At 40.1% G+C, this 22,085-nt stretch overlaps 2 protein-coding genes across 2 annotated transcripts in view; one reads left to right on the forward strand and one right to left on the reverse strand.

The window, feature by feature from the left end:
- LOC123680044 overlaps positions 1-9,560 on the forward strand; it is a 225,248-nt gene extending 215,688 nt beyond the window's left edge. The window contains exons 118-132 of the mRNA XM_045617694.1: positions 17-601; positions 689-1,453; positions 1,663-1,854; positions 1,914-2,111; positions 2,171-2,944; positions 3,007-3,219; positions 3,297-3,482; positions 3,684-5,161; positions 5,392-5,642; positions 5,719-6,095; positions 6,177-6,611; positions 6,766-7,004; positions 7,082-7,591; positions 8,452-8,632; positions 9,152-9,560. Of these exons, the coding sequence (XP_045473650.1) occupies positions 17-601; positions 689-1,453; positions 1,663-1,854; positions 1,914-2,111; positions 2,171-2,944; positions 3,007-3,219; positions 3,297-3,482; positions 3,684-5,161; positions 5,392-5,642; positions 5,719-6,095; positions 6,177-6,611; positions 6,766-7,004; positions 7,082-7,591; positions 8,452-8,632; positions 9,152-9,390 (6,623 nt within the window). The 3' untranslated portion in view covers positions 9,391-9,560. The remainder of the gene's footprint in view (positions 1-16; positions 602-688; positions 1,454-1,662; positions 1,855-1,913; positions 2,112-2,170; positions 2,945-3,006; positions 3,220-3,296; positions 3,483-3,683; positions 5,162-5,391; positions 5,643-5,718; positions 6,096-6,176; positions 6,612-6,765; positions 7,005-7,081; positions 7,592-8,451; positions 8,633-9,151) is intronic.
- A 1,243-nt stretch (positions 9,561-10,803) lies between these two features.
- On the reverse strand, positions 10,804-21,947 carry LOC123680690 (vigilin). The gene is made up of 18 exons (XM_045618720.1): positions 21,882-21,947; positions 21,745-21,820; positions 20,904-21,135; positions 19,210-19,417; positions 19,005-19,152; positions 18,715-18,912; positions 18,450-18,653; positions 17,815-18,002; positions 17,475-17,655; positions 17,126-17,413; positions 16,630-16,856; positions 16,228-16,521; positions 15,873-16,070; positions 15,627-15,783; positions 15,251-15,514; positions 14,706-15,116; positions 13,773-14,083; positions 10,804-12,257 (listed from the first exon to the last, which is right to left on the reverse strand). The coding sequence occupies exons 3-18, from the start codon at positions 21,092-21,094 to the stop codon at positions 12,009-12,011; spliced, it is 3,717 nt and encodes a 1,238-aa protein (XP_045474676.1). The 5' UTR covers positions 21,095-21,135; positions 21,745-21,820; positions 21,882-21,947; the 3' UTR covers positions 10,804-12,008.
- Positions 21,948-22,085: the final 138 nt, after the last annotated feature.

Consider the following 22,085-nt stretch of genomic DNA (forward strand, 5'->3'; position numbering starts at 1 on the left):
AATGTGATTTTTGCAGTACCACCTCCACGTGATCCTTGCAATCCGTCACCTTGCGGAATAAACACTGTGTGCAAAACGTTGGGAGAGAATGCGATCTGCGAATGCCTGCCAGGTTTCTTCGGCAACCCCACTAGTGGTGGTTGCAGACCGGAGTGTACCATCAGCGCCGACTGTCCTAGGGACAAAGCCTGCGTCAACTCCAAATGCATCGACCCATGCGTGGGAGTGTGTGGATTCAACGCTCAATGTCACGTGGTCAACCACAGCCCGATCTGTAGTTGTCCACCTCCACTCATAGGAAACCCATTCGAGTTGTGCGTCGAACAAAAAGAACCAGCAGATCCATGCAATCCCTCGCCTTGTGGTCCTAATGGTCAATGTCGCGTTATCAACGGAGTAGCCAGCTGTACTTATCCTGAGTGCATCATCAATCAGGATTGTCCAAGAGACAAGGCTTGTTATGGACAAAAATGCGGTGATCCTTGCAGAGATGCTTGCGGAGTGAACGCTCTTTGTCAAGTCATCAACCACAAGGCTATCTGTAGGTGTCCACCTGAGTACATTGGGTCTCCGGAGGTTCAATGCCAACTAGAACCTAGAGGTGAGTTTCTTATTATCCTGGATATCTAGAGACTGTCTCCAGTTGCGGTAGAATATCAGAAGTATTCACGTTAATTTATCTTTACAGTACCACAACCTAAAGTGGAATGTCTACAAGATTCAGACTGTACCAACGACAAAGCCTGTGTAGATCAACGTTGTCAAGACCCATGCTCCGTTTCTCAGGGAGTTTGCGGCCAGAACGCCGAATGCCGACCACAACTTCACAGAGCAATATGTATCTGCAGAGATGGATATACAGGAAATGCACAAACGGCCTGTTTCGAAATTGGCTGTAGATCGAACTCTGATTGTCCGCCAATACAGGCCTGTGTCAACAAAGAATGTATCAACCCCTGCTCGTACACTTCTTGCGGACTTAACGCCTTGTGCAAGCCTGATTCCAACCACAGGGCCAGGTGTTATTGTCCAGAGAACTTCAGAGGAGATCCTTTCATCAGATGCGAAAGGCCGGAATGTACCAACGATAACGAATGCCCGTACAACTTGGCATGTAGGAATGAACGCTGCGAAGATCCTTGCAAATGCGGATTATCAGCTATTTGCTCTGTTAACAACCACAGACCACAGTGTTCTTGTCCACCGGGCTATATTGGAAACCCGTTGGTATCATGTAACCTCCAACCGATAGTAACAACTGAATGTAAAATGGACGCTGACTGTCCAAGCAAATTGGCTTGCTTCAGCGGTAAATGTAAGAACCCTTGCACAGAAACCAAACCATGCGGATTGAACGCAGAATGTGTGGTAGTCGATTCTTTACCACTCAGAACCATGTCTTGTATTTGTTTACCAGGCTATATTGGAGACGCTGATAAGGAATGTAGACTTGGTGAGTAATCGATCAATTTGAAATCATTATTTTGTATTGTCAAGTGGTACTATTAGTTCCATAATATTTACTAATCATTCGATCATTTTTACAGGTTCATCATAAAGAATCTCCTTTGCCCTTTTTATTTTACCCCCTAACAGCAACACTCACTTACTTTCTCCTTTAAGATCTACTCGAAACTAATATGTCATGTTCGTTTTTCACAGAAATCGAAGAGGGATGCAAGAATCATAACGATTGCGGCTTCACGGAAGCATGCTTGAACAGGAAATGCGTTAACCCTTGTGCAGTGGGAAGTCCTTGCGCTGTTACAGCACTTTGTGATCCACAGAACCACAAGGCGGTTTGTAGATGTCCATCAGGCCTTATTGGTGATCCATTCGTGAAATGCTACGAGGGTAAGTTTGAAATTTTTTGAAAGTGTTGTATGTCAATGCTCAAAATTATATATTCCTAGGTGCGTTGCAAAAGGAAGAATGTACAACGAGTCTGGATTGTCCTAGCGATAAATCATGCATTAATCAACACTGCCAAGACCCATGTTTGATATCGAACCCTTGTGGAACCAATGCAGATTGCAAGACGTTACAACATCATCCAACTTGCTTCTGCCCAGAAGGATGGGGAGGTAATCCACAAGTGTTATGTTATAAACGTAAGTGACGACCATCTTAAAACCTCCTTCAAAGTTAGTAATTGATCTTCAATCTTCAGCTGAATGTAAATCAAACGACGAATGTCCATACAACAAGGCTTGCATCAATGAAAACTGTCTGAATCCATGCAGCAGCTTGTCTTGTGGAAGAGGCGCACAGTGTCTAGTCCAAAACCACTGGGCTCAATGCACCTGTCCACCTGGCACTCAAGGAAATCCTATTGTATCATGTATCGCTGGTATCTGTCAGTACAACGAAGACTGTGGCGATCATGAGGCTTGCGACAGACTGAACAGGGTTTGTAGACCGGTTTGCCAAGAAGATACTTGCGCGGAAACCGCTATTTGCGAAGCTCAAGCTCACCAGCCAAGGTGCAGATGTCCACCGGGTACGGAAGGCAATCCTTACCAACAGTGTGTCAGTGGAAAAACACCAGAACCACGACCAGAATGCAAGATGGACATCGATTGTCCTTCACAATACGCTTGCATAGAACAACGCTGTCTGAACCCTTGCCTGGAGAACAACGTATGCACACCAGATCAAGAGTGTAGAGTGCTAGACACTCTTCCATTACGTACCATCATGTGTCAATGTCCACCCGACACTATTGCCGATATATCAGGACGTTGTAGGGCTATTGTGGTCATTGAACCTCAATGTAGAGTTGATTCGGATTGTACGGACAGAGAGAAATGCATCTCAGGCAACTGCATCGAAGCTTGTAGGATTGACATGTGCGGTATTAACGCCTTGTGTAATTCACAACATCATCAAGCTGTTTGTAGCTGTTCGCCAGGGTACACTGGTAATCCGCACATCGAGTGTACAGGTAAGAAATTGAAAATTTGGTGGAAAAAGGAGAAGAAAGTTAAATGAAAATTCTCTTTTCAGTATCAAGGCCGCCAATAACTAGGCCAGTACCAGAGTGTTATTCTGACGATGAATGTAGCTACGACAAGGCTTGCCTGAATGAAAGATGTATCAATCCTTGTCTCAAGGACAGACCATGCGGTGTTGGAGCTTTCTGCTCAGTGAATAACCACAAGGCAGTTTGCACATGTCCAATAGGTTTCGAGGGAAGTCCGCATACTGAATGTTTACCACGTAAGTTTATAGAAAATCGACTAATACTGATTTATTATTGATGTGTATGAAATTCTGACGATTTGTTGTAATTTCAGCACTTGGACCGACTGTTGGATGCAAATCAAATTCCGAATGTGCATTGACTGATTCATGCGTCAACGGAATTTGCATTAATCCATGTAATTGTGGACCCAATGCCCAATGTAACATCGTCAACCATTATCCGATGTGCTTCTGCAAACCTGGATATTCTGGAAACCCTCAACTTGGATGCGTCAAATGTAAGTTATTCAGAAATAATTGACATTGGAACGTTCAGATATAGAAGTTATTTCAAATTAGATCGAAAATTTTAGTGAAAAAATGTCAACTCCTAATACTCGATAAACTAAATCTAAAATCCCTATCAAGCTTGAGAATTTTGAGAGAAATATTCTACTCCACGTGCTATTCCACTTAAATATTCCCTTTTTTCTTTCTAGTGGGCTGTCAAAACGACAACGAATGTAACAACGACCAACAATGTTACAACGGACAATGCGTTGACCCATGCATACTGGGCGATCCATGTGCAACAAGCGCAATATGCTACGGCAACAACCACATAGCTTCATGCAAGTGTCCACCAGGATACGAAGGCAATCCTTTCGACAGATGTGAGAGAATCGAATGCCACACAGACTCCGAATGCCCGAACAACAGGGCCTGCATACAAAAACACTGCGTGGACCCTTGCAGCACTGTAGCAAACCCACCGTGCGCCCAAAACGCCATCTGTTATGCGCAGAACCACGTTGCCGGTTGCCAATGTCCACCACATCTACCTGAAGGCAACCCGCTAGCGTATTGTACAGCACCTGTGATTATTGGCAAGGAATGTGAGCTGGACCTCGATTGTCCTAGTCAGCTGGCTTGCATCAGAGAGAAATGCGTCAATCCTTGCAAGACCTTATCGCCTTGTCACAGCTCTGCCCACTGTAGTGTCCTAGATACCATCCCAGTCAGGACCATGATCTGCACTTGTCCAGAAGGATGGGTGCCAAATGAGAATGGAGAATGCCACGCCGTCGTAGTACCGATACCACCAGGTTGTACGTCAGATAACGACTGTTCTTCCAACGAAGCCTGCATCAACAGGAGGTGCAGAAACCCTTGCGATTGCGGTAACAACGCCAACTGTCTAGTACAAAACCACAGACCTGTGTGCTCATGTTTGAACGGCTTCGAAGGCAATCCGAACATCGCCTGTTACGCAGTCGGTTGTCGCATCGATTCTGAATGCGAGTCTGGAAAGGCTTGTGTTAACGGAAACTGCGTCAATCCTTGCTTGGTCGAAGATCCTTGCGGCGTCAATGCCGAATGTTACGTATACCAAAACAGAGCTCAGTGCAGATGTCTCAGCGGTTACAGAGGAAATCCATTCGAAAGGTGCAGCATCGTCGGATGTATATCTAACAGCGACTGTCCTGGAGACAGACAATGCAGGAACACGCAATGTGTCGACCCTTGCATCTACGACAGTCCTTGTTCTCCAAGAGCGGAATGTTTGGTGCACAACCACATCGCTTTGTGCAGATGCAGAAACGGCTTTGAAGGAAATCCTTACGTCGACTGCAAGCCCGAACCGCAGCCAGAATGTAGGCAAGATCCAGAATGTCCATCCAGACTTGCCTGTCTGAACAACAAATGTCAAGATCCTTGCGTGGTACTGGAACCTTGTCACAGACCGTCCGAGTGCGTCGTGGTTGGATCTGTACCGGTCCGGACCATGATCTGCGTGTGTCCACCTGGTTACATCAGCAGCGGAAGCGGTACCTGCCATCCTGTGAAGGCCATAGAGGTGGGAGCTTGCGTGGTGGACGAAGAATGCCCAGAAGACAAGGCTTGTATCAACGGAATCTGCAGGGACCCATGTAACTGCGGTCTGAATGCTGAGTGTAGGATTAAAAACCACAAACCGGTAAGTTTCGCTAGTGGGACGCTTGTCGTATTTACTGTTACAGAAAGTTAATTTACTTTTTTTGATCAGCGCAACATTTAATCAATTCAGTAATTCATTATTTTGACAATAACGAGTACAGTACCCTGAATTCACTTGCCACAACCTAAAGAAGTATTATTTCAAAGAGGGGCAATTTAAAAAAAAATGCGGTTATAATTCATAGCTATAAGTATGGTTTACTCTTATAGGTCTGCACGTGCAAACAAGGCTACGACGGAAATCCAGAGATAGAATGCGAGAGAACCGGATGTAGAAACGACGAACAATGTTCAGGTCAACACATTTGCGTGAACAGACAATGTGTACCAGTCTGTGCTGCCGATGGCTCTTCTTGTGGCAAAGACGCGATCTGTTATGGTGTGAACCACCACGCAGTTTGCGATTGCCCTCCTGGCTTCATTGGCAACCCAGAAATATCTTGCGTACTTATCGGTTGCAGGTATGTTTCATATCTACTCGATCTAAATTTTCAACTTTAATCGATGATTACTACCTTACCCTTATTGTTGTTCCAGATCTGACAGCGAATGCCCTGGTGGCAGAGCTTGCGTCAACAACAAATGCGAAAACCCATGCGATTCGAGCAACCCTTGTGCCGCGCCAGCGGAGTGCAAGGTTTACAACCATCTGGTCGAATGTGTCTGCCCACCTGGTACAATTAGCGATGGTAAGACTGGGTGTATTGAGGTTGGAATAGAGAAATGTAGGAAAGACCATGATTGTCCATCTCAATTCGCTTGTATCGGAGGAGAGTGCATCAATCCATGCAAGGAAACAGATCCTTGTGGGGTTAACGCGGAATGTACAGTGCTCGATACCGAACCTGTAAGGACCATGATCTGCAAATGCTTGCCAGGATATGAAGGAAATGCAGCAGTGCAGTGCGACAAGAGTAAGTATCGTCATGCAAAAGTCGACTCTAGATATTTTAGTGTTCAGTTGGATCCTCATAAATGTATCCTTCTTGTTACAGCCGCTTTCTGCAGAATAGACAAAGGCTTCATACGAACACCTGACGGCAGATGCGTCTGCCCACCAAACACAGCCTTAGACGAAAACGACGAATGCATATTGTGTCCAGTACACAAAGGCTTCAAGATTGACGAGAAAGGAAGATGCGTCTGCGCTCTAGAAAGAGGATTCGTCATTGACGACCGTGGTAACTGCGTGTGTCCAGTCAAGGGCTACCAACTAGACGCCAGAGGAAACTGCATCAAACAAACTGGACCGGATTGCGAAACGGATAGCGACTGTCAGGACCAAGAGTTCTGCGAGCCCAACACGAAGACCTGTCAAGATCCTTGCTCGCTCAAGACCTGCGCCGAAAACGCCTTCTGCAACGCTACCAACCACCAGGCGGTCTGCAAGTGTCGCGTGGGTTTCACAGGGGATCCGGAAGTGTATTGCAGTAAGTAACAGCAGAGGGAACTTATTACAGATATTCAAAAAATGTTGAATAGTATATTTATTTAAGTCAACCTGAGTAGCTCGTTCAATCTGAGTTGTTCTCGTTGTCGCTCAATTTCTTATTCGAAGAGATATTCACTGTTAAAACTTTCCAGACCAAACGTCGCCGCTGAGGACAGTCTTCCCACGCCCAGAGATGGTCGTGAGCTGTTTGTCGGACGGTGTTCAGGTGGAAATACACATAGCGGAGACCGAATTCAACGGGGTGTTCTACGTGAAGGGCCACAGTAAAGACGAACAATGCAGGAGAATCGTAACACTGCCATCTAACTCACTGCCAAGGACGGAGATTTTCAAGGTTCAGTTCGGCAACTGCGGGCTTATTCACGTCAACGTAAGTACCTGAGTCATTCTCAAAATTTGTCTCAAAACTTTTTAGTCGTATCTAACACTGATAAAATTTGTTTACAGGGTCAGGCCAGCTTCGTCCTGGTCATACAGAAACACCCGAAACTGGTCACTTACAAGGCGCAGGCTTATCACATAAAGTGCGTGTACCAAACAGGCGAACAGAACGTCACCCTAGGCTTCAACGTCTCCATGTTAACAACAGCCGGCACCATAGCCAACACAGGTCCACCACCGGTGTGCACCATGAAGATAGTGACGCCTACCGGGCAGGAGATCAACTCGGCGGAGATCGGGGACAACCTGATGCTGCAGGTCGAGGTTCAGCCCGGCTCAATTTACGGCGGCTTCGCCAGAAGCTGCGTGGCCAAGACGATGGAGGCCAACGTCGAGAACGAGTACCCGGTGACGGACGAGAACGGGTGCGCCACTGATCCGACGATATTCGGAGAGTGGGACTACAGTCCGGACACGCAGAGCTTAACGGCCAGCTTCAACGCCTTCAAGTTCCCGAGCAGCGACAACATCAGGTTCCAATGTAACATCAGGGTGTGCTTTGGGGCGTGCCAACCTGTAAGTATCTATTTCTTTGTCTTTCTGTTTGCGCATTTCATCAAAGTGAGACCAGTAGTATGCGACTGCTCAATTATATAAAACCATAGTATAAGGAAAGGATAGTAAGCCAATGTAGTGCTTTTTTCGATTTTGTTGATGTTGAGCGCCATCTAGTTGTACTCACGTTCAACTCGAATTTTACTGTCAAAAATTGGTCCGTAAAGTGGAGCACTCTGAAAAAATTGGTGTTATTTTGAAGAACTAAAATATTTTAAATAGAGTGGTCAGAAGATTTCTATATTTTGATATTTTTTCTGCTCTGTAATAAGCATTTACGCCAGTGGCGTGTATTTGTGATAACTCAATAATAACATAAAAATTGTTGGCAATGTCATGCGCCCCTTTTCAACCACGCCACTGAATGAATTATCGAATTATTTCTGCGCCATCTATAGCTCATGATTCAGTGCCATCTATTATCGAGTTACTTCTCCAAATCCAACTACAGTAGCGACCCCTGGTGACTATTTCCTTGCCGTCAAACGGCGGTTGGCTTACTATCCTTTCCTCATACTATGATAAAACTTATAGCTAGAAAAGTTGAAATTGACTATCTACGATCCAGACAAAATACGCATACAAAATGCCATTAGCATTGGCTAGTTCTGTATAGGTTGAAGCTGTTGCAAAGATTTGTGTGCCCCGTCAGTACTTAAGGCTACTCAGTGGTCCCTGCCTTATACACCCCGCAGAGTTGGTTAATTAGCCACAATACGCTTGGGTTTATATACTAGAAAATACCAAATATCTAGCACTAATTGAAAAGAATCAGTAAGGAAAATTTGAGAGTGAAACATTATTAACAAATCGTTTTCTAGGTGAACTGCCGTGGATATAACGCCTTTGGTAGAAGAAAGAGATCGGTTGACAATGACAACACCGATCTAGCCGTATCAGGGGACTTGATGACCGGCCAGCTAAGAGAAGAAATAACAATTTCATCCAACGCAATATTGACATTCGAGAGACGAGAAGAGAAACTGGTGGACCCGGCAGCAGGTAAGCTTCATTCTTGCTTGATTGATTGTGTGAAGGGTTACATTGCACCGCATCTTAAGGTATACTGTGCTATCAGAGCTGCATCATCTACAGCTCGCCTTCCAGTTCCAGCGTTCTAATGAATTCCGGTATCTGTGATTGCTTGTTGGCTACAAGGTTCTCGCCCAAAGCGTTAGCTTACAATGATAAGGTATTCTGTTACCAGGCGATCAGGAGTTTCTTTCTTATGCCCACAGAATCCTGTACTCGTCAGTTTCTGATTAGGTGCTTTCGGATGCGGTAATGCAATGTAAAAAAGCCTGTGAGGAGGCGTACCTTGTTCCAGATACTTTTTGGAGCTTGCTTTATTAGAGTTTTTATAGTCTTCTATCCTTGGAAGATTCCTCCAAAGTATTTGTCTTTAGGTTTCCTCCATCTTTCGAAACTTTCCTATAGGTGCATCATTACTCAGTTTTGCTTATTATAACCTTAAAAAACCTAACCTCACCCTATAAATAATATTCTATGTTTGTTCCACAGCCGCGGATTACCAGAGAGTCGAGGATATCTGCGTCTCTATGATAGGATTCATAATATCCTTGGTGATAACTGCCTTACTAGCACTGGTAGCCATCGCAGTGGCGGTGTCCTGTTGGCTGATGGCCTACAGGCGCAGACCGAAGGCCTCCGGGCCTCTGCCTCATCCTCCAGAGTTCCCAAACCCGCTGTTCACAACACCAGAACCGATGGCCGAGCCCAGTCCAGACTACCTCACGTAATCATCACTGCATTTTCGTAGACCTTAAGTAAGCGCAAATTTCGAATTTTAAAACGAATCAACAAGACTCAGAAAATACTCGATTTTTATATGTATATTTATAATTCGCCAGACGTTCCACATTTTTTTTCACATCCGTCCAACGAACTTCTCACTCACAACGAAACTGCCGAAAAAATGTGGAAAGTTGGGAAGTTACTAGAGAAATTAGATGTATTTAAATGAAACGAAATAACGTTTGCAACCGATTGTTTACAAGGTGCAAATGTTGAGCTATCTTTTCCACTGGCTTTTCCAATGTGATTGTGCTACGCAGACAAGGAAAATTTCTACTAAGGGTGATGGTCTTAATCTGTCTTGTAACAAATTTCTTCGAATTATTTTACCGGCCCCTCTGTCTGTTCCTTTCCCCGATGTTTCTATTGTAAATATTAATGTTTCGTCGAAGCCACTGGAAGATGTAGTACTAGACTTAAGGCTAGATATGTTATAAATCTGTATAAATTGTTTGAATGTGATTTTTGAGTGTGGAGATTTTTCTCCTATATTTTTTTGGTGCTGACTGATAATTTTATTATTTCATACAGTCATTATTTAGTCAATCTCCCCTTGATAGTACCTATAAAATAATTCAAGTCTAAGAAGACATAACTTTTAACCAAAAAAAGTATTATAGAAATTTTGAAGCTTGAAATATATTTGTTGGTTGTTTTTCAATAAATCCAACTATTTGCATAAAAGCTAATTTGTTCAATATGTATGAGAAATATGTTTCTATTGTAATTTTTTTATCTAACGATGATTCCTTAATTGTCATTTTGTGATAATCGCTTCTTTAATAAAGATTGTTTAATAAACTCATTTTTTATTTGCCCATCTCTTCATATTCACCCTGCACAAGGTAAAAATTATATATATATACCTTCATATTTAAGAGACACTCTTTTATGTAAAAGGTGCATCAATAATTTATTGTAATACTCCATGTTTACCAACCCCCATATGCCACCTATCGAACTGTCATAATTAATTGACATAATAAAAATGTCATAAGAACAGAGAACAGCCAAAATAGAGCATTATGCAAGTATCATTTTTATTAATACACCTTTAGAAGCTAAGCCAAGCCAAAATTTGTGGCACACCCTCTATTGCAATCGTCAGCAAGTGCCTTATACACCTTTGTAGCGTTGACTGACAGTGTGGCAAATATTCCAAACACCGCCGTTCCACTAAGTAATGGGTAGCATATGGCGCCACCCTACGGGCTTGTAAATAGTCTCCTCAGCCAAAATATTTCATCTTTTTTTTTAACCTTTCATATAAAAGTTAGTTACTTCATGTAAAATTTTCGAATGGAATACATTAATAAAATTGATTCAAAGGGATAATTTCTGGGAATAAAACACAAATAATTAATTAATTCAATATATTATTCTCTCCCTCAGGTAGTCCTGGGCTAACAAAAAACGACCGCAAGGACTCAAGTATATAATCGTTAATATTATATACATTCAGTATAAATAGCAAAAACCAGTAAGTTGCTTAAGTAGTGTCGATTTAATAATTATCTGTTCGGCACAATCAGTCTGCATCATTTTATATAAATATATCTCTAAATAAAAATAGTCATCCTTCACCTTTACAGGAAAACAGAAAATGCAAAAAATCTCATACAACCAGAGTACAATACGGTCATATAAAAATGAGAAAGGCACCAAAGCCTCAAAGGCAGAGACGTTATGACACAATTCACAATAAAATTCAAAATATATCTCAATAATTCAACTAATAGTGCGAATCACAATAAACATGGAAAAAAGATTGCAATAAATGAAACCAAATATATAGATAAATAATGAAATGTATTCAGGTAACAGCAGTGGAAGATAAATCATTGATAATAAAATCAAAAAAATTGTAAAGTGACAATTGAGATGAAAAAATAACCCAAGATACAAACAAATTCCTAAGAGCTAATTATTGATTCAATAAAATATAAACACCTGAATAAAAGATCATAACTTCTCTACGAATTAGGGCCGTAAATAGGCCTGTCTAACCCCAAGTGTCAAGGGAAGACTTAATATCTTGTTGAAATAATATATTGTTTCCGTTTTTCGTCTTGATTAAAGTCAGTTTCCGTTAACGAGTCCAGAATTGCCCGGCCTATAATTTTTCAATGCAGCAAACAGTGAGGGAAAAGGATAGATATAATAATTTTAAGATAATCGGCTAAAACTACAGCACACTTTGCTACGACTGCAAACATCCGGCAGTGCTTCTTAGTTATGATAAAGCTTCAAAGGTGAAACAGAAAACAGGCGAGTTTATACTAACACCGCATGGCACTTGAAGAAAAAAACCATTTAAACATTCCTAGGAGGTTGCGCACATCACTAAAAAAACTCAATAGCAACAAGAACAGATGAGATATCATCGTGACCAAAATCAAGTAATATAAACACTAAAAAGTTCTCTTTTATTTCAAATCAATTGAAACTAGATTGCGAATAAGAAAATAATGGTATAAAATAGATCTAACTAGGCAAGATTAAACGTTGGTTGAGAAAACATCTAACTATTTCACCTTCGTAGCAAAAGTGCCGTGTGCGACATCTAGCGGCGAGAGCCCCAAGCGCCCGCCACTGGAGCCTGCCTGGGTTCTTCGGTGTTGCGTCCGAACGAGGGGAACTCGGTGACGCTGTTCGTGTTCGGGGCGCGTTGTTCCCACGGTCCTCCCTGGACCACGAAGCCATTGTGTTCGTTCCTAGAGTGGTTGCGGTGCGACTGGCCACCGGCATTCTCAAAGTGGAAGTTGAGGGTGTGGCTCTGGTTCCTTTCGGCTTGTTCTTCGTAATCTTGTAACTGGAAGGAAATTATAAATCAATAATGGTGACAGAAAAAACACGAAATGTTTAATAATTGATTCCTCAAGTAATGAGTTGACTGAATACCTAACCCCCAAAGTTGTTGGCAGCGGACATAGCTTCTAATATAGACAAATACTTATCTAAAATAACATTTTTGAAAAATACAATCCATTTATTAGCTGTACAACTTTCCTTCAGCCGTTTTGCAATAGATGGCTGTAGCGGTAAGTGGTAGTCGAAATAAAAAGATAAATAGCTTAGTTATTTGTAAACATAAGGCCAACATAAGATATTAGGCGATTTGTGTCTGCATCATAAAGTTATTCTCGATTAAACATATCAGCTTACGAGCCAAATTCTCGTCATTTGCGGAAGGTTTTAATTTTCTGCTTTAATATGGAGAAATCTGCGGCTGAGGCTCATCCAATGTTCTTAAATACTTATGGTGAGGTCGCTATTAGTGAAAGAAAGTGCCGAGAGTGGTTTCAACGCTTCAAGAACGGTGATTTTGACGTCGAAGACCAGCATGGCGGTGAAAGAGAGAAGGGTTTTCGAAGACGCAGAATTAGAGGCCTTACTTGATCAAGACTCGTGTCAAACACAACAAGAATTGGCAGGATCATTGGGAGTGGCGCAACAAGCCATTTCAAAATACCTGAAAGTCATAGGATGATTCAGAAACAAGGAAATTGGGTGCCGCACGAGTTGAAGCCGAGAGATGTTGAACGGCTTTTGTTTGCTTGTGAACAGCTGCTTGAAAGGTAAAGACGGAAGGGATTTCTGCATCGCATTGTGACTGGAGACGAAAAATGGGTTCATTACGATAATCCCAAGCGCAGAAAATATTGAGAATATCCCGGCCATGCTTCCACGTCGACGGCCAAACCAAATATTCACGGTTGCAAGATCATGCTCAGTATTTGGTGGGACAAGCTCGGCGTAGTTTATTATGAGTTGTTAAAAGCGACTGAAACAATCACAGGCGATCGTTATCAAACGCAATTAACGCGTTTGAGCCGAGCATTGAGAAACAAACGGCCGCAATACAACGAGAGACTTGATAAAGTGATCTTACAGCATGACAATGCTCGACCCCATGTTGCATAAGTGGTCAAGACATACTTGGAAACGTTGAAATAGTAAGTCCTACCCCACCCGCCGTATTCTCCAGACGTTGCTCCCTCGGACTATCACTTGTTTTGATCAATGACACACGGCCTGGCTGACCAGCACTTCCGGTCTTATGAAGAAGTAAAAAATTGGTTCGATTCGTGGATCGCTTCAGAAGATGACCAGTTTTTTCAACGCGGGATTCGTACGCTGCCCGAAAGTTGGGAAAAAGTAGTGGCCAACGATGGACAATACTTTGAATCATAAATGTATAACCAGTTTTTACAATAAAGCCTCGAATTTCTGAAAAAAAAACGGCGGAAGCAAAGTTGTACACCTATGTACTTCCCTATCAAGTCTAGTAATACTTCCCAAACCTCTACAAAAAAAATTAACTCACATATTCTTCTTCTAAATTGAGCAAATGGTCACGAGCTTCTACGACGTTATCTTCGTCACCGGAGATAACCACCAAGTTTGGATTAGCGTCATCGCTCCTGGGGAACTTGATCTCGACCTTGTAATCGTCCATGATCTTGTGGATGGACCGACCACGGCTGCCAATGAGGCGAGAATGAACGCGAGAATCGATGTTTACTTCCTCCTTGTAAATATCGTTCAGGTCGCTCACGATCTTCAATATGGCATCACGGGCAGCCTCAGCTTTGTGCTGGTAGCCGGTGATGGTGATGATATGTTCTTCTGGGTCTCCTGGAAAATAGAAAAAACGATGTTATGGTCTCTGATATACACGGCAGAGTTGTCAGATAAAAATTTCTCAGTGAATTTAGGCACCTAAAAGTATCATGGACACTGAAAAGTATCTTGGACATCGAAAAGTATCTTGGACACCGAAAAGTATCTTGGACTCCGAAAAGTATCTTGGACTCCGAAAAGTATCTTGGACTCCGAAAAGTATCTTGGATTCCGAAAAGTATCTTGGACACCGAAAAGTATCTTGGACACCGAAAAGTATCTTGGACACCGAAAAGTATCTTAGACACCGAAAAGTATCTTGGATATCGAAAAGTATCTTGGACACCGAAAATAAATCTGGGCACCGTAAGAATCTTAGACACTGCAAAGTATCTTAGACACCGAAAAGTATTTTAGATACTGAAAAGTATCTTATGTAACTATTTTAGATAGCAGAAAGTATTCCTTTTTTTTAAAGTAACTAAATTCCCAAAGTTACTTACTTAGGATACTCTTTCAGACAGAACTATCTTGTACCTAGATGATGAGTAAGAATATCTCTGGAAGCTGTGAGATTGGAAGTAGAAGAACCGAGACATATGAGAGTATATGAAAAGTCCAACTTGAAAACACTCACCTTTTCTTGGCAAATTGATTTGTACTTCATGTTCTTCCTTGATCTTGTTGATGACAACTCCCTTTGTGCCAATGATCTTCGGATGGTATTCAGGATTAACTTCCATCTTCAGAGAGAAGGACCTCAACTCTCTGTCTTTCCTGTCGGCTTCCAACTCCTTCACCCTTTCCAATAGGGCTTCTTTGGCTTCCACCACGTTCTGAGGAGCTCCAGTTATCTTAATGACGTCTTCTTTGACTTCTGGAGGGGAGAGTTCGATGTGAACTGTGTACCTGCTCATGAGTTCTTTGACACCTCGACCCTTTTGGCCGATGATGGAACGGTGAAGATCGTAAGGAACGTCCACATTGATCGATATCGGAACGAGGTCCAAAAGGGCCTGCTTGGCCTTGAGGCAGTTTTCTTCTTTGCCTAGAACACAGATCCAAGGTTATCATGTTGGAAAAATGAGGAAAGCACTGAGCCGATCCAGGAGTTTCACCAAAATTTGTTGAAAACCCATATTTAAATGACTAGAAGTTCATGCAAATATCAACGTAACCAACCTGTAATAGTAATGATATCGCAAGGTCTAATTTCTTCAGGATCAACGTCTCCGTTCATTTGGCTGGGATCGTAAGAATCCCTATCGGGAAACTTGACTTGAACATCGAATTCGGAAGTGATTCCCTGCACCTTGTGACCTTTAGCTCCCATAACGTTACGATGGTGTTTCTGGGGAATTATGCACTGAATGGTTACCATCGACTCCAGATCTCTGATTATTTCATTGATTCTCGCAACAGCGGCATCCATAGCATTCTTAGGACCTGGAAGGAGAAGAAAAATTCAATTCTATCGATGATGAAAAGTGATAAATAAAAAAAAAATAGTAGAAGCCGAACAAACTAGTATTTCACCAGTCTCTCGTCTAAAACTCACCTCTAAGTGTAACAGGCTCCTCCGATTCCCCGAAACGAGGGAAGGATATCTGTACCCCGAATTCGTCGCTGATTTGGTTCAATTTCTCAGCCCTACGGGCCACGAAATATTTATGATGTTTTGGATCTACTGTCATGGTGATTTGCACCCAATCCTCCTACAGACGAGAAAAAATTTCATTATTCATCGGGAAAAGTTGTTGCATTCTTCGACATCGATTCATAATAACAATAAAACTAAACTCACCAATTCTTTAATAGAAGCTAATAGGGCTTTCTTGGCTTCTTCAACAGCCTCTTCTTTGCCAACAATAGTGATAAGTTCTCTATCCTCGGCTGTGTTCGAAGGGAACTCGAAATTGACTCCTGTGGATTCTCGGATTTTACTAATCTTACTTCCATTTTTACCGATGAGGTATTTGTGGTGTTCATGTTTGGCACGAATCTGAAATAATTTCATCAATTCATCATCAAAGTCGATCTTATCGCTTAAAACTAAAATTCAGTAACCTCAAAAAATACTTCACATCTATGGTTGGAAAGCTTACAACTGTCAATGTCATATCTCCCTAACCTTATTCGTGGAATCAAAGTGAACTTACTTGAGCAGTAAAACTGTATGCCTTCTGCTCGTTTGCTCTTTCAAGCAGTTGCTGTTTGGCACGTTCAACATTTTCCTTGGGTCCACTGATGGTGACTTTATCGCTTTTACATTCTTGAGACGGGAACTTGATGGTAACGTTTCCGCAGTCCTTCTGTATCATCTTGATGAGTGTACCCTCGGTACCAATGATGGAATTGTAGAATTTTGGATTTATTGTTATTTCTTCTTGCACCAACAATTCGTGCTCTGCCTTGATTTTGTTGATCATTTTTGCGGCTTTTTCTACATTATCCTAAAATTGAAAATTACTTCCATTAGGATACAAATAAAAATCAGAAATTCTAAACATTAATTTCAGATCTCCAAAAAACAGTTGTATTAATTGATATTAATGTCTAACCTTTCTGCCTGTTATGATGATAGAGTCACTTTTGTCCCCTTCAGAAGGAAGTTCGATTTTAGTTTGTGTTTCTTCACGGATTTTCTTTATATTGACACCATCCTTTCCAATGATGAACTTGTGGAATTGTTTGAAAATTGGTACTTCTTTCTGGTATGAGGATTCGTTCAATTCCTTAACCAGCTTCTCGAGATGCCTACAGCACTTGTCAACATCGTCCTTTGGTCCTAAAATCAGAATAATAAAATCGTAGAACACTACAAATTTAACACCACAAACTAAATGATGATGACAATCTAAATCGAAGTGATAATGAAGGATAGTTGTGCCAACATAGAGGGCGAAAGAATTCTGACAATTTCTTCAAGGTTATCACTATTCCTTCTGTCACCTGTCAAAGTCAATAGGTTTGACAGACTTATTGTGTTATATCATTTTGGCCTACTTTTCAATAATAATCTTACAGCTAATTCAGTTAATTAATAAAAAAACTCACCTCTAACTTTTACGATTTCGTTCCTTTCGCCAGGCCCAGGGAAAGTGATTTGGACTTGATTGAATCTATCCCTGATATCCTTGATGTTCGAACCTTTCACTCCGATAATGTTCCTGTAATGTCTCTGAGGAATGATGACATCTTTCTCCTTCTCATTCTCGAGCTTATGTATCTTCTCTTCTAGTTCCTGGTTGATTCTTTGCACCTCATCCTTGTTGCCTTCAATTCTTATGAGTCCGCTCTCATCGATATTGATCGTGACGTTGTACTCCTCCCTGAGCTTATTCACTGAAAAAAACAGGAGTACGTTATTTTTTTGGGAACGGAGAGAACATTCAGATCCACTTACCGTTTGTTCCGTTCTTTCCAATGATATGCTTGAAAAGTTTGGTGTCCACCTGCTTCTCTACATAAGTCATCTTCTTGATGAGATCCTTGGCCATTACTTCCAGTTGCTCTTGTACTTTTTCAACTTCTTCAGGTAGCCCTTGGATCCTGATCTTGTCTTCAGGCGTGAATTCGACATGGATCTGGAGCAGATAATATCAATGGTTAGGTTAGGTTGTTCAGATATATGAGATATATCGTAATGTTCTTTTCAATTGATTGTTCGAATTTAAATCGAATTAAATTCAAAGAAATTTTTTTCAATTCGATGTAAATAAGATTCTGATAATTTTTCACATTACTTTTTCCATATTTGAGGTGATTTCCTTGATGGTCTGACCCTTTTTGCCAATAATATACTTGTGCAACCAAGCGGGAGCGTCAACATGGCAAGATTTGACAGAATTGGCTTTTTCATACACTTTACTCAAAGCTAAACCCAATTTATCTTGGGGTCCTCTGAGAGTAATTGTACCAGTAGTCGAGTCACCTAAAAACAAAAACCTCAATTATCTATATATCTAATAGAAAATCAGGTTAGCTAAACCCTTTATCGCTCAAAAATTGCTGTACCGATTTTTAAATCTTTGATCTTTAGGATATGTCTCCATCGCAAATAGAATAATGATCAAAACATTAAAAAAAAAAAATTAAATTAAAAAATAGAAAAACTATGGAGGAGAAATGTCGTTTTTATAAAATTCTGATCAGAAACCAAATAGCACCAACATGGCCGACCCGGGTAGTGGAATATCTGACAGTAGACATCAAGAAATTGAATTTTTAAAGGTTATGGGACTTTGACAATACACGTCAAGTTCCGAAATATTGGTATGTCAATTTGACAGGTATTTTGTTGACTGCTGATCAATGATCATAGAATAGAGTGGAATTACAATTATTGATCCATTCAAAGTCATAAATAAATCTCACATACCTGTTGGCATTTCGACGCTCACACCGGTAGACTGAAGAATCTCAGCGATGGTTGAACCCTTATGCCCAACAACGTACTTGTGTTGTTCTTTGGGAACCTCCACGCTTACAGTGTTGCATTTTTTCTCCATCTCCCTATATATTGCCTGTACTTTAGCCACTGCAGCCGCAACTCCTTCTTTGTCTCCAGCAATGAAAATTTCATCTGAGGAAAAAAAAATTATTTTGAAGATTTCTATTCGACGGTCGAATCGAGGTTTACTCACCTCTCATTACAGATTGGGGCGGTATGTTTATTTTGGCCCCTGTTTCGGCAATCAACTGATTGACATTTTCGTTGAACGCTCCTGCGATGAAGGGATGGTACATTTTTGGAATATCGATACGTTCAGAAGCTTTCTTGGATTGCTGATCAGATGTGACTCTGATTTCGTGTTCAGCTTTCTCAATACCTTCTTTGGTACCTGCAAAGGAACAAAAAGAGTTAGTTTAGTTTGAATTTTTTATATGGTCAATTGCATGTAAAAAAAATCAAATTTTATATCAATATTCTTACCAGAAATCGTAATAATGTCTGAGGCATCATTCATGGGTGGCACAGATATTTTGGTGGCCGTTTGTTTCTCTAGTTCCTTCAAACGATCACCCTTCTTTCCAAGAATCCAACCATGGTGTTCTTTGGGAATCGATATTTGTTTGCTTGCCTACAAAAAAGAACAAATTGATTTTCTCTGTATGACATAGAAATTTGATCAGTTTACCTGAGTTTGGAAGTGTACCAAGATCTTTCTTCGTGCCATCAACACTTCGTTGGGCTTTCCTGTCACCAAGAATGTTAGAGACTGATCTTTGCCGTGAGATATTTCAATGTGAGCCCCAGTATCCTTCATGATGTTGCCACATGTTTGGACTGATTCTCCTTCTCCAAATTTCTGGCTGTGATCAAGTTTTCTTTCTTCGAATGGAACTCTAGAAGAATAATAATAAGAATAAAATGAACTCCTTACTATAAAATTTGATAAAGTCAATTTTAATAAAATTTATTGAGATAAATGATAAGATAAGATAAATTGTTTTGTTTATGTAAGTGGAAAATAAATGTTCATATGTAACTGATATTTCTTGAATCTAATTATTTTTTTAGCCTTCAAAATGCATGAACCAGATGCTAATAATTTTTTATTTGATTATTATTTCTCAACAAATTTGAATATGGGCCTTTTTCAAACTGAAACCTTCATTATAGCTTGAAAACTCAAATTTGAAAACCAAATCAAATTACATGAAACATTTCAAGTTCCATCAGAGTAAATTGCCATTCAATTTTTATGATGACAATATAATTCCAGAAATCATATTATTTGAGTATATTTTCTTTCTTTAATCATCAATTATAAATGCATATCATCAAAAGTATGATTTCAACTCATGTCAATATTGAATTGAATTGACCCAATTATTTCTAACAAAAACTAGTTTCCTTCCTGTAAAACGAAGTAATTGATTATTCCAATGATAATGCATGATAAGTCAACATGACGGATCTAAATAATATGTAAATAGAATCACAACAAATCAAACAAGTCATTGTAATGTGAACTATACTATTTGAATAGTGACTTATGTTGACACATGTAAAATATTGAATAAATTTAAAGGAGAAGCTGCAAATTGAACACAAAACTCATTATTCTCACATTAATTTTCGTTCTACATCTTAGGTTTCTTCTCAAACAATATCAGTTAAATGAGTTTAAAATACCCATTTGAGTAGAAAAATTTTAATAATCTCAAACAATCATTATAAGCATGCAAGATTGTAAAAATCAAAAAACAGCCACACTAAATTTGAAGATTTAAATTAAGACATAAAAAGGAAAAAACCAAGATTGAATATAGTTTTTATCACTTTCACTAAGTAGGAGAAACTACTCTCAAAATTAGTGAATCACGAGATGTAGAATTTTGAACATTAGCTTGGAATTTGAAATTAGTGAATTAAATGAATGGTTCTCTAATTGTTTCTCATTAGCTACTTGGACTAAACTTCTGGGATTTCCATTTGTATGCTAATTCTAAACCCATTGAAAAATATTTGTTGAAAATTTTCATGACCAATTTGAGATATTTCAGAAAGAGGAAAATATAATGAATCTCTCTATTACTTCAATAAGATCATTGAATTTCACACTAACTAAAATATGATGATTGAAAAATAAATTTGTTCATTATTCGGATGTAATAGAACATAATAAATTGATTCCGATCTTCCTAACTTCAGCTAGAGATGCGACATGAATAAATAATTTTCAAACTTGCTTCATTATTTTCAATGAATTAAAAACTTTCCGCAGTTCACACCATAAAATCAATATGCTTTAAAGGCTAAAAACCAAACGTCTGTTCTGGATACCAGATCTCTGCTAGAGTGATTGAAAAATCATCAAAAACCCACCTGAATACTTGAGTGATGATAGAAGAGCCAACTCTCATCTTGTTGTTCCTCTGGTGCCATCCTGGTGTAGGATGGCTGTTTTGTCCTATTACAGGAAAGGATTCAGGCAGGGCTGGGAACAAATCATCATAGCTCCGCACCGATGGTGTTTCATAACCCACACTACCCTCTTCGATCACTGGTTGCTGCATTTTGAGATTGTCCTGATTCGCGCCAAGTCGTTACAGCAACACTAAACACAAAAATCTAGATGTAGTAAATATTGAGAATGTTTGAATATAACTACAACTATTATTGCCACTGTATCAGTTGTGAGCAAATTCTCTCAAATGTTCTTCAAAGACATGAGTTTACTACTCCATACATCTTATCTTAATGAGCTGTCATTAAAATTAAAAATAAACAACAAATTATTAAATTTTCAAACAAGAATCATTAAGCAATTGCCAACTAGTTATAAACAGAAGAACTAATGTTCATTACAATCATTACATAAATTCTATGCAGCAATAATACCCGGAAACTGTGTAGCCAATATTCGGAAACAAATCATTATCATTACTTATCAGAACTTGAAAATCTACGCGCAAAGGGCAGATTTGAAAAACGCTTTCATCATTCAAAAAAGATCAAACATATGGATTAATTGGATAATTAGCGAACAATTTTGATAGCTGCCTATCACGAAATCCAACATTCACACTAAATTAGAAATAGTCATGCTGTATCTGAATGCATATGTTAACGAATTGAATATTTTCAGAGCCCCGCAGTCGACGTGTCACTTTGGCCAGCATGTTAAATTCGCCCGACCCAGGTGAAATAGAAAATTTTTACTCACTGTACTGTAAAAACAGAAAAGCCGTCCTATAAACTGGAACTTTTGAGTTTCTCCAGTTTTACTTGGGATTGTCTTGCTAAAACACGTGAAAAAAGATATTAGTAGAAAGCCTCAGTAATGAACACATTTTCACCTACCGACTGCCAAGTAGAAAATGAAGAGAATGAACGGATAAATAAATTGAAGAACGTCTACAGCTGTCAAATTTTTGTCAATTTTTATTTTTTCTACCCTCTTACAGAGGGCACTGTATGAAGTACTGGGTGTACAGAATTCTGAATTATGTAATACAATTCCAGAGGACGTGGATTCGACCTTGAAACGTCAATTAACAGGTATTA

Source organism: Harmonia axyridis, chromosome 5 (assembly GCF_914767665.1).
Source record: "Harmonia axyridis chromosome 5, icHarAxyr1.1, whole genome shotgun sequence".
Taxonomy (NCBI): Eukaryota; Metazoa; Arthropoda; class Insecta; order Coleoptera; family Coccinellidae; genus Harmonia; species Harmonia axyridis.